At 33.1% G+C, this 13,442-nt stretch overlaps 1 protein-coding gene and 1 long non-coding RNA gene across 2 annotated transcripts; both read left to right on the top strand.

The window, feature by feature from the left end:
- Positions 1-5,380: 5,380 nt before the first annotated feature.
- LOC111706342 (venom serine carboxypeptidase) lies at positions 5,381-12,858 on the top strand (the record flags this gene model as incomplete). Its single annotated transcript, XM_023479191.1, has 9 exons — positions 5,381-5,507; positions 5,816-5,836; positions 6,259-6,331; positions 6,669-6,732; positions 10,259-10,310; positions 11,033-11,133; positions 11,657-11,731; positions 12,370-12,456; positions 12,772-12,858. Coding segments are annotated over exons 1-9 (672 nt in total), but the record flags the coding sequence as incomplete, so codon positions are not given.
- Positions 6,740-9,318, top strand: LOC111706341 (uncharacterized). The gene is made up of 2 exons (XR_002766216.1): positions 6,740-8,181; positions 8,237-9,318. It is a non-coding gene; the product is annotated as an uncharacterized LOC111706341 (long non-coding RNA).
- Positions 12,859-13,442: the final 584 nt, after the last annotated feature.

Below are 13,442 nucleotides of genomic sequence, written 5' to 3'. Positions count from 1 at the left end.
AAGTCTTCCAATATTTTATTGAATTTCTCTTTTTAAAGTGTCGAAAATTGCCCAATGTAAAATATTCTTAGATTTATCATTTATTGGAAGTTATAATGTCAATAACCGGTGAGCCGTTGTTATTTTTGAATGTGATATTGCGCTCAAAAGCAGGGTCAATTTTATACTCTGTTAAAGGGACTGTACAGTACACTCTGTTAAAGGGACTGTACAGTATACTCTGTTAAAGGAACTGTACAGTACACTCTGTTAAAGGAACTGTACAGTACACTCTGTTAAAGGAACTGTACAGTACACTCTGTTAAAGGAACTGTACAGTATACTCTGTTAAAGGGACTGTACAGTAGACTCTGTTAAAGGGACTGTACAGTACACTCTGTAAAGGAACTGTACAGTATACACTCTGTTAAAGAGACTGTACAGTACACTTTGTTAAAGGAACTGTACAGTATACTCTGTTAAAGGGACTGTACAGTAGACTCTGTTAAAGGGACTGTACAGTAAACTCTGTAAAGGAACTGTACAGTATACACTCTGTTAAAGGGACTGTACAGTACACTCTGTTCCGTCCACGGTCCCTTTAATCATCTATTTTATTTATAATCAAATGTATGTTATTGCACCAATGTAGAATTATTCGTAAATTGTATCAACATTTTTAAAGTATATATCGGGCATTCGAAAAATCGAAAAGTGTGTTGTTTTGTTGATTTAGTTTTTGATTAAAATTGAAAGTTAAGAATTTGTTATTAAACCATTGTTTTTTTATAAATATTTTTTTAAGAAATTGAGTCTTTGGTCACCAACCCAAATGTTCTAATCCATATATATTTGGAACTTGATGGTGTAGACTTTTGATATTTCAAACTTAGATTATGTGATATAGCAGAATCCAAATAGTTTTAAATATCTAAGGTCTACTACATTGGGTTGAACGGATATCAGGATTAGAAAATCAGGGGTTTTGGCAAAAACTAAATTACTTTTTAAAAAAAAACTGTAACAATAAATTTAATTTTTCTATATCAATCTAAATTGTTTTATATATATTATATAAAAAAATGAGTTTACATAACTATCTATTATTTTATCAAATAATTATCTACTATACATAATACATTATCCAAACTTTTTTATCTAAAAAGATAAATTAATGAAATTGATAAACTGCATTAAATTATTGTTAAATTCAAAGATAATTAATGATTAAATTATAGTTTATTGATTACAATATTAACCCAAATATAGACCCAATTAATACTATAGCTGTGACTTAAGTTAAGCCCGCACTAAAGAGCTCCACTTTTACCACTTCATTGATATTTTATATTTTTATTCAACAGCAAAGCATGAGATATTACATTTACAAATAAGCAATTTACTATAATGCAGTTTGGATCCGCCTAACCAGGGTAGATTGTGTTGAGTGGTTGGCCCTAGGTTAGTCAACGATAAGGAAAATATTTGGATACGCACATCATCAAATCCACATATTATTTTGGATACCTAACCAGTTGATTGGAAGGTAAGAGATTTTCAGGTTATCTGTGGCAGGGTAAGATCAGAGCATAGATATACAAGAATATAGATCGCTTATGTCGTCTTCACCTTACCTAAGGGTTACAGTTGAAATTGGAAATGGCAATTTAGAAAGTAAGTAAGTAAGTAAGTACAGAGTGGGAGGGGGTGCAGAGGCGCCATGATCCCCGCAAAAATGACCTCCGAGCCTCCGGATTTGCAGAATTACCTCCATGCCCCGCAAAACTGGTCTCCCAGCCTCCATGACGTCACCAAGCCTTCCGCCATTCTGTCTCCACGCCCCGCATTTTGGCTCCAATAAAAAATATTTGGCTTTTATTTCCACCAAGAACCTTTTTTTAAAAAATTCTCAACATGATGAAATAGTTCAGATTGATAAATTAACATTTTGTATTAAAAAGTGAATTTTAATTGAGATTAAAGGCTTGTATTTTGTTTTTCTAAATTTCACAAATTCCTTAAATTGTGAAGAACTATTGCAGTTTTGTATAAAGATAGAAAAATTTTATATTATTTTAGAGGGGTCTCATATATGAATCAAACAATGTCAGCGGCAATTTACAAAACAAGGTAGTTTTTGTGAAATCCTTGTATTTGTGATTTTATCGTATGCTTTAGAAAATATTGAAGAACTATTTTTTTAAAAATTGAAACAAAGAATTAAAATTATCTAAATATCTATTACATGCTATACTAACAGGTTAGGGCAGCTTCATGGCATATCTTGTTGTTTTAATAAGTTAAATTTAATTATAAATAGTTTTTCTTTTAGCGAGAGAATATCATTTATTTGACTGAAAAAATTTATATACAGAGGTGGAAGGGGGGGGGGTGCGCAAAAACTGGTATATTATAGGACAGATCCTCATTAATTTGCATTTTTATGATAAAATGTAATGCTAAGGAATCGAGATGCCTTCAAATCATGATGCCTTCAAAAATATTAGATAAGTCGTTTATAAAGGTCGTCTTTTACTCATTCCATCTTAATGTAAACTTTTACAGAAAAACAAGTCCAGAACAATTGAAAGAATTAACATGTCAACATTGTTGATTAAACAATTCTTCAAACTATGACTGAGTCTACTATGAAGAGATATATTTTGATATTTGTTTGGTTAAGCCAATAAATTTAAACAAAAAATAAAAACAACAAGCGGAGACCAAAATGCGGGGCGTGGAGACAGAATGGCGGGAGGCTTGGTGACGTCATGGAGGCTGGGAGACCAGTTCTGCGGGGCCTGGAGGTAATTCTGCAAATCCTGAGGCTCGGAGGTCATTTTTACGGGGATCATGGCGCCTCTGCCCTCCCTCGTACAGATTGACCCCTAGAAGTAAAACGTATTCAATGACCTTTTCAAATGACGAGTTCATGATGTACAAGGGGTTGTACAATTTTCAGATTTACAGTCTGCATTAGCAATCTATATTCTTGTATATCTATGGATCAGAGGCGTTAACGAAGAGAAAAATAAAAATACAGGGTGTAAGAGGATGCTGAAGACAAAGAAGCTAATGAGGTTTCAGGTTTTTTTTATAAAATCTAAATGAACAACTTTTGGTTCGAATATAAACCTCTCATAATTAGTTGTCACATAGTTTTTCAGAAGAGAATGTTATGGGAAAGGAATTGAGTCTTTGCCACAAACTCGGATTTTCCAATTACTAAATCTTTGAAACCAAATGTTGTAAACCTTAGATATTTAAAACTATGAATTCTGTTAAATCAAATAACCTAAGTTTGAAATATCAAAGGTTTACAACATCAGGTTCTGAAGATATCGGGGTTAAAATATTTAAGTTTGTGGCAAAGACTCAATTCCTTTCTTGGATTCTTCACTCTTAGTTTCAGTACCATTATGCACAACATAAACGTTGAAAGCAGAAGCCCATCATCCACAAGTGTGCTTGGTAGGATGTAGTTGAAATATTACGATTGTTGTCTCCTATAAGATGAAAGAAGATTAGACTTAATTGAACATTTAATTAGATTTTTAGGGGCGGATTAGGGGATTAGGGGCGGATACGGGAATTTATTAGGGATGAGCGAATTATTTTTGCACGAACGCGAAAATTTTATTTTCTTGCTCAACCCTAGACGGAGGAGCAGGGGGAACACTGAGAGTATAATAAACCATGATTTTGACCTCATATTGCACAAAATGACAAGATTTGTTACTACATATGACTTACTAGCTTGGGAACCCAACTTTGTCCAGGTTACTTATAGTTACTCCCGCCCTTTACCCGCACTTGGTTGATTTTACCGGGAAACTAAATTGTCGAAATAAAAGTCGATCCACTCAGCTTAGAATCTTAAAACAAACAAACAAGCAGACACCCAGACACCCAGAGATTACAACTTTATATATAGAATATAGATATTGCCTTAAGCTTAAAAAAATTACGCATTAATCCGGACCTTGAAGAGAAAATGGTAAAAAAAACTCAATGTTTAATAATTTTCGGATATTCAATGTATTAAATAATTGATAAATGATTAAGAAATTCATTAATAATAACTCAACTAAATTTTTGACAAATTAAAAAATGATTAAAGAAAATGATATATTGATTACTGAATAAAAACAATATAATTTATAAACTGAGACTACGTGAGTTTGTCCTGAATGCATGTGACATTAAACAGTGATTATTTTGTTGATTGCACTTTTTTAGATTTCATTTTCATTTTAATGCTTTAGTTGATAAAATTAGACAATTTTTTTCATCCGCTCACGGACTGTTGCAACAAAAATTCTTATTAAAAATTATAAGTTAGTTTGAATTTTATTTTGGGACCTTGTTTGGAAATCATTTTAAATTAATTTTCAATTAAAAGTTTTTGAGAACATTTCTTAGGATTTATTATGTGCGCAAAAAAAACAAGCAAAACGTTTTGCATTCGCATGCACACTTTTTCAGAATCTGAATTCAAGATTTTTGGAACACCCGATAGAATCTAAGATCTAGAGTACTGATGTTAATTCTAGCACATGGCCGGTTAGGAATTATGTATTTGATAACGACAAAATATGTTAAGGGGTGATCAATAATCATTATTATTTACTAAGTTTACAAAGAAATAATTTTTTTTTTACAAAAAATTGAGAAATTACTATTTTCCAACTTGATTCATCATAAATACTTAGTGACTTTTTATTTATAAAAACACTATACCCCTATTGAACTAAACTACGTTATAACCCCCCCCCCNCTTTAATAATCATCCCCTTTTATCATATGATCAGATTCAGTTCTGAAACAATGATTCTACTGAGAGCAGTAGTTTTAGGAACGAATATATATCTTATATATACTTTGCTTGTCTGTCTGTCTGTTATAGTTTGTTTCCAATGAAACGTCAAAATGGCTGAACCGATCGGGCCCATTTTTTTTGTGGGACATCACGTGACCCCAAGGAACTTCTATGAATGATCAAAATTTTAAAGATTTGTGTTTAACAGTTTTTTATTTTTGTAAAATTTTGAAAATACGCGAAAAAATATCAGGAAATCTGCAATTTTTTTTTATATACTGTACCAAGTGAAGATGCTCACAGATAAAGCCACACTTCAAATTTGAAATAAAAAATAAGACAAATACAAAGACGACCTCTGATGTATGTTGAAGGACCAACTGACTATGTAGTTTAAAGTGGCCTCCAATTTAGAAAGTTACATTCCGATTTACAACGGTGTCCTTTGAAATTTAAAAATTATGGAAATACCTTGATTTTCTGTTGGAAAATTTAAAATTGCGGATTTTTGCGATATTTTGATCCCTTTTCAATATAGAAAAACGATGATATATTCCTCACTGTATCTCAAGCACCAAATATAATGAATAGCTAGACATGGTTCAGCCACCTAGACATGGTTTAACCACTTCTTATCTCCTTGAACCTAAATGCGCAAAAAAGAAATGGCTAAACTACGTCTGCGCGGTTCAGCTACATCTAATAAAAGGTATGCCAAAAAAATATATGTAATTTTTTAAATGGAGGATCACTTGAAAGTTGAAATAAGTTTTTTAATAAATAACTAATAAGGATTTAGTTTCGGTGACGTTTCCCAGTGTTTTACGTTTTAACCAAATTATTCTGCAGCTTAAAAAAATTGGCATTTAACCTTTTTTATTGGTAAACGGATTTTATTCTTATACCTCTGCACTTTTATGATCAAAATATAATTTTCCGTCAGAAAAATAAAACAATAATATAGAAAACCTTTTTTTGTTCATGTTTGTAAATAAAACATATATTTGTGTTGAACAGGAGTCCTGGTGTCTAGCATAGGAATAGATTTTAAACTATTTTTAAGAACATTTTTTTTACATATTATGAGTTTGACTTTGAGGCCAAATTTTAGGGAAAAAAATACTTAAATATTTTATTTTTGCATTTTAGAATCTTATACAGTCGTCATTATACATATCAATACAATGAAGACGACTTTACGAAACTTTCTAACAGTCTGGATATATATAAAATGGAAAAAAAGAGAACTGTGTCAATTTTACAGCTTCTCTTTGTTTACTTGTAAACTGGTAAATTGGAAAAAGGTTGTTAGAAATCAAAACTTAAAAATTAATAATTATATTGATATAAACGCTGACCACTGAACTTAAAAAAGCTTTTGTTAAAGTTATTCCTTGAAGGAATCCAATAAATAATAAATTAAAAAAGTGTTATTTCTAAAATCTCATATCTGGTTGCAGAGGCTGTTGGACCTTTTAATAAACTTTTTCAGTTTTTTACAGCTTCTAAACCAAGTAGTTCCCTTCCACCCAGGTAATATTTAAAGCAAAAAAATTGAGTTTTTGCCACGATTGATTTTCTAATCCCTATATCTTTACAACCAAATTTCGTAGACCGTTGATATTTCAAACTGTAAATTCTGGTAGATTATGTAGCGTAAGTTTGAAATATCAATGGTTTACGCATTCAGGTTGTAAAGATTTAGGAATTAGAAAATATATGGCAAAAACTTCCTGAATCATAAGAAGTGATAATTTCTAACGTTTTTCTTTTTTGACTCTGCTGCATACAATCTAAAACAACAAGAATATCTTACTTATTTTTGCAACTCTTTAAGCAAAGGGTCACACTCCCTTTATTCAAATTTTAGTGATGTCGGAGAACCTCTCTTCCTTACTCCCCTTCTAGAGGCGGGAGAATGGAAAGAAGCGCAGGAATGTCGTCTTTATCTATTGAAATATTAATTTTGATTTTATACATGTTTATAATGTGTTGATTGGACTGTCAATTCTATTTAAATTACAACTGACATATATCAAATACTTTTATATTGTGGAGGAGCTAGATTGTTGTACCAAGCAACAAAACCAAGCATATATAATATAGAACTTTTTCCCATGTTGTAAGTTAGAACTCTACATAGATATACTTCGTCTATTTGTCTCGTTCTTTGCGTCGCTACATTTTGGTGACCCTGGAGTGATATTGTCGCTGAAGACTGTAAGTTTTCTCTCGCCAACGTACCTGAAATTGGTTTTGACATCTAGTTTTCCACATCTAGTACCAAATTAAGCTTTCCAGTGATTTCAAGAGTCTGTTTCAGTTTATTTCCAGCATTTTCAAGTAGCGATTGATGAGATGACAGAAGAGCGAGGAAGTGACATGATCCAGCCGATTCTACTGCCTCAAACCTTATATTTTTGGAGCCTCTGTCTCAGTGTTCCCACACTGTCCTCACCATCATCATAAGCCTAGTGTGGGTGTTCAGTTGAGAACCGCCGATGGTACCTCCATGAACCCTTTTGGTTCTTGTCAGATAACTCTCCAGTTCGGTCCCTGCCGGTTTGAGTGATCCTTTCTCCTTGCATGTCTCACAGCTGTACTGTGTTTATCAAGTTAGATCCTACCAAGGGTTATTATCAAGTGCCAATGACCAAAGGGGACATTCCAATGACGGCAGTGATTACTCCTTTTGGTCTCTTTGAGTGGATCAGGATGTCGTTTGGTTTGAGAATGATGGACCAGATTCTCAGTGAAATTCCCCACTGTTTTGTGTATGTTGATGACATGATCAGAGTCACACCTCTACTCATGTCCACCAAGTTCTCAACCGCCTCCGCCTCCTCAGCCTCAGCATCAACCCTGCCAAGTGTGAATTCTCTAAACAAGAGGTTGAGTATCTTGGTATGAGAGTGCCCAGCAAGAGATGTTTTCCTCTCCAGAAGCAGTCTGACGTCATTTCCGCTTTCCCTCACCCTGAGGTCAAGAAGGGTCTCCAACGATTTCTTGGTATCCTCAACTTCTACAGGAGATCCATCAAGGGTACTACAGGGATTCTTGCTCGGCTGACTGAAGCATTGAAAGGGAAGGTTTCAACTTTCTCCTTGACTTTGAAATGAATCCAGCTTTCTCCGCAGCCATGTCTGTTCTCTCAAATGTTCCAACCCTTGTACAACCAGATACTTACACCAAAGTTTCCCTCTCTGTGAATACCTCTGGTTCCCACATCAGAGCTGTTCTTTAACAAGATGTTGCAGGTTCTTGGGCTACTCTGGCTATCTACTCTAAAAAGCTTTCCTATGCCCAGTCCAGATACTCCGCCTTCAACCGAGAGCTTTTTGCAGCTTACTTCACTCTCCTCCATTTCCAGTTCCTCCTAGAAGGTAAAGAGTTTGTTTTATTCACCAGCCACAAACCTCTAACACATGCATTGTTTAGGTTTTCTCCGCCCTGGTCTGCCATGCAGCAACGCCCCCTGTCTTTACTATCAGAATTCAACTGTGATATTTGCCGTCTCTCTGGTGCAGAGAATGTGGTAGCTGATGCCTTATCTTGTCCTGGTCCTGCTCCAGATACAGCTGAGATTCGTTCTACATTGTCTCTGCCTACCCCGCCTTCAGTTCCAAGAATATCTTATTTAGAAATGTCCAAATTTCAACAGTCTTGTCCTAAAGTCCAAGTCCTCCGCCAGTCCTGCTTGTCCCGTTCCTGTCTCCAGCTTGCATGGGTTACTCTGTGATGTCTCTACAGGTATCCACCGTCCCCTAGTTCCATAGCCTGTGAGAAAAGCAGTGTTTGACTCCATCCACCACGTTTCTCATCCTGGTAAATGTGCTTCCCGGCGACTGGTTTCCCTGAGTTTTGTCTTGGAGTTTCTAGAGAAGGATGTCAACATGGGCTCAATCTTGCCTCAACTGCCAATAGAGTAAGGTACAGAGTCATGTGAAGTCTCCAGTTCATCATATTCTGTTGCCTGGACGGAGGTTCTCTAATATTCATGTGGACTTGGTTGGTCCTCTTCCTCAGTTCAATGGGTTCTCCTACCTGTTCACCATCATTGATCATTCAACCAGATTCATAATTTTTTCCCTCTGAAGCTGTGTTTGGTTCGCGATAGTTCTACCATACTATTTCCTGGATAGCCCTGAGCTCCCTTCTCCAGAGTATCTCCGACAAATCCAACAGATTATTAAGAATACTTCTGTTGCTCCACCTCATCACAACTCAGCTCCGCCATCTTCAGTTCCAGCACAAGTTCCTCCAAGTTTGCTCCAACCCATGTCTTTGTCAGAGAAGACAATTTATAAAAAAATTATGGTAACATCAAAAATTGATAAAAAGGGGGGGGGGTTCCAAACATCGTATTCTAGGACGGACACTCAAGTTTTTTCTGATCTTGATCATACCTTGAAAACTATGATATCTCATAAAATAACAATTTAAAAAAACTTTAAACAAAACTAATCAAAATTGTATGCGATTATTTACTAGAAAATGGCCAGCTAATACTCACAAAAACAAGTTAAAACCACTGATTTACTGAAATAGCTGTTACAGTTTCTGGATTTGACGCCATATTGGAATTGAAAAGCGAAATTTTGACTTGCATGCGCAAAATAAAAATTAAATGCCGTCTTAAATTTAGATTCAAAATTATTGTATAATTTAATAATAAATGATGATATACAATTTTAAACAGTTTTTTAGAATAAAATATTCAATTTTTTTTATTTTTTTTATTTTCTTTATCATTAAAGTGTTCTTAAATTTAAAAATAATGAATGTTTGATTCAAAATTCCTGAATTATTTATTATCACCACTAGTATATAATTATTAAATAAGATTGAATATATATGTATTTGGTTTAGTAATTTGTTTCATAAAAGTTACAATAATATTTAATTTAAAAAAATCTATTTTTGGGAAATTTTTATTAAATAATAATGAATATTATTTACAAAAATATTGATTGGAATATAAAAAAGATCCAGCTTTGCTCGCTTAATTTTACGGTGCAGGAACCCCCTAGCCGTGGTAGGTGGTAGACCTCTTCTCCAGTATCTCCGACTCTGATGCCTCCGGTACCTCTAGTGCCTCCGATGCCTCCATTGCCTCTGACACCGAGTCTTCATACACCTCTTTTGACAGCTAGAAGTTCAAAGAAGAGGGTCCCTGTACCGTCCTCAGTCTGGAAACCCTAGAGGAATAGTTAGAGCTAAACATCTTGGTTCTCTACTTTCTCTCAAGATGCTGGGGGTCCCCTGTGGACGAGCTAGATTGTCGTCTTCCATTTTTCCCATGTTGTAAGTTAGGACTCAATATAGATATATTTCGTCTGTTTGTCTCGTTCTCTATCATTATTGATGTTTTAAAAAGTTAAAAATACAGTTATAAAAAGTTTTCAAAACAATGCAAAGTTGGATTTAACAATCTTTAAAAACGAATAAAAGACAATTTAGAATCTTTCTTTCGTATCTTTACCGGACGCACCTGCCGTCGCCAGCTATTCAGGAAATTTGATAGAAATATCCAGGGACCGTATTTAATGAATTTGAGCTAGGTCGCTGAACTACATACCGTTGATTCAAATATATTGTATCATGTAGTTCTGCAGTGTAATTGTTAAAATCTATAGGATATGGAATTCAGGATTAGTCCATGTCATAGGTAGGTTATTCAGGACCTAACTCAAATTTATTAAATTTGGTCCCAGACCTTATAGTTCTGTCATACACAATGAAAATTGATATAACGTTTCAAAAATTGTAGTCTTTCGTTTTTTTGCCTGTTAAAAATTTAGGTGAGAATTTTAGAATATTTGATTTATACAAGGTGTCCCACAAAACATGACAGTTGATGAATGGTTTTGAATGTCTTCTTCCAAATACTGTATTAGATATTAAATACTTTATGCAGTTTATTTCATCAAGCAAATTATTTACTTAAATATGTTTTACTTTGCTTTCCATTTTACTATGATATTACTGCCACATAATATTTTTATCATTATCTTCTGTATCAAACAACTTTACAAATTATGGAAGAAGACATTTAAAACTATTTACTAAAGGTCATATTTCGTGGGACACCCTGTATTTCTAACGTAAAGAGATACAGATACAATTACACTTCCTTACTGTCAATTATTACACTTTATATATCTACATAATTTTTAAAATGATTTCTATGGCATATTTAAATTTTTTTAATTTCTGCGTATCAAATAACCCCAGGATTCATTACCGTGAACAAGGAGTTTAATTCCAACATGTTTTTCTGGTATTTTCCATCTGAACATGAACCAGACACCAGCCCTCTACTTATCTGGTTACAGGTAGATAGATAGAAAGTATAGATAGAAAGATTGATAGATAGATAGTTAGATATAGATAGAAAGAAGGAAAGATAGAAAGATAGAAGATATATAGACAGACAGACAGATAGATAAATAGATAGACAGATTGATAGATAGATAAATATGTAGATATATAGATATAAAGATAGATAGATAGATAGATAGATATGTAGATATATAGATATAAAGATAGATAGATAGATAGATAGATAGATAGATAGATAAATAGATAGACAGATTGATAGATAGATAAATATGTAGATATATAGATAAAAGATAGATAGATAGATAGATAGATAGATAGATAGATAGATAGATAGATAGATAGATAGATAGATAGATAGATAGATAGATAGATAGATAAATAGATAGATAGATAGATATATAGATAGATATATAGATAGATAGATAGATAAAACTACAAAAACCCTGGAGACGTATATCAGTTAGAACGAAGCAGCCAATCGTTCCACTGTTTTCTGAACATCACTGTATTATATAGGGTGGTCCAGGAGGGTCGTCCTTGTTTGGGCTTTTTACTGAGAACGGTCCTTTTAGCGTTACAGCGTCTGGAAAGGTAAAATTTTTTAGTTTAGACTTTCTGAATGTTTTAAAGCCGTTTTTTAATAATATTTAGCTTAAAACTTGTTTCTCTCTTCGTGTTGAGAATTTGAGATACTTCGAGAGAAATACTAATTCTTTGCTTCACATGCCTTCTTCAGCATATCAGTGACAAAATAAGCATAGAATTCCGTCCTCCTCTTGCAAACGCTTTTTAGATACTGACAATATGCAGTTTGTTTCTTTTGCCACTGAATTAATTGTGAAGTCAAGTTTAGCTAAAGAATTCATATATTTTCACGGCTGGCGCTGGATTTTCGAACATTCCTTGAAAATATGGAAAAATGTCGTCTTCATTATCAAAAATCCTCGAAACAGGAATGAATGTTTTCAAAAGTTAATCTCAGATCATAAGAAATAAAAATAGTGTAAAATATCAACTATATACAAATGCGTCGAAAAATTATCGATGATAACAGGTTGTAATATCTGAATGATTAGTTTGGAATTAAATTGCTTTTTTTACGCTCCTAGTCGAATATGTTGCAACTTTCTGAATTTGTATGAACGCTTCGTTCTTCGTTATTTGAGTCGTTTTTAACAATTTTCTCCCTATAGACGCAACAGATAGAAATTAAGATTAAGATTTTTCAGGTGAAAAAGAGAAAAAACAGCTGGACGCTGACCCATAATGTTATCTATATAGATAACCCGGTGGGAACTGGATTCAGCTTTACAAAGGAAAACTTTTCATGTTCTAAAAATTTATTACCTAATGACTCTCCTCTAAGACCCTAATTCTTCGATCAGTGTACTGCAAATCGATGCAATACTAACCGAAATTTAGTTTGTAATGATTCAATCACTGCAAAAAAGAATTCGTAAGTTGAAAGATTTTTAAATATGAATCCTTCATAAACATGAATATGAACATGAACATGAACATGAACATGAACATGAACATGAACATGAACATGAACATGAACATGAACATGAACATGAACATGAACATGAACATGAATATGAACATGAACATGAATATGAAGGTTCTATTAGAATGGATATGCTGAGAATGAGACGGTTGTGGCTGATGATTTATTTGAGTTCTTGATTCAAATGTATTCATTGTTTCCAAATCTTAAGGTGAAAATATTTATTTATTTTAATTTCAATTAATTTATTAGTTTATTCACCTGTTCATTCATTTTGTCGTATTATTCATTTTACTTTAATTTCTTGTCTTCTCATTACTTCATACTGCAAAATTAAGAAGTCCCATTAATATGTATGAATTATTACAAAGTAATATATGAATTATCGCAACGTAATGTATGAATGGTCATGACGTAATTATGAATGATCATGATTTAAGTATGAATAGTCATTATGTAATTATAAATGATCATGATAGTACCATTAAGGATCATGATATTTTCATTAATCATTATAGTACTATCATTAATGATCATGATATTTTCATTAATTATTATAACAATATGATGAATGATCATAATTTTATCAATAATGATCATGATATTGTCATAAATGATCATGATTTTATCAAGAACACTCACGATATTGTCATTAATGATGATGTTATTATCATTCATGATCATGATATTGTCATAAATGATCATAATATTTTGGGCGCTACGACATCTGCTCTATTTCCATTTGCTCTATGGTCATTTGCTCTAGTTCCATTTGCTCTATCAAGTCATTTGCTC

The sequence above is a fragment of the Eurytemora carolleeae genome, unplaced genomic scaffold (genome assembly GCF_000591075.1).
Source record: "Eurytemora carolleeae unplaced genomic scaffold, Eaff_2.0 scaffold726, whole genome shotgun sequence".
NCBI classification, from domain to species: domain Eukaryota; kingdom Metazoa; phylum Arthropoda; class Copepoda; order Calanoida; family Temoridae; genus Eurytemora; species Eurytemora carolleeae.
The sequence above is the reverse complement of the archived record's forward strand: the minus strand, read 5'-3'. Positions and strand labels throughout refer to the sequence as shown.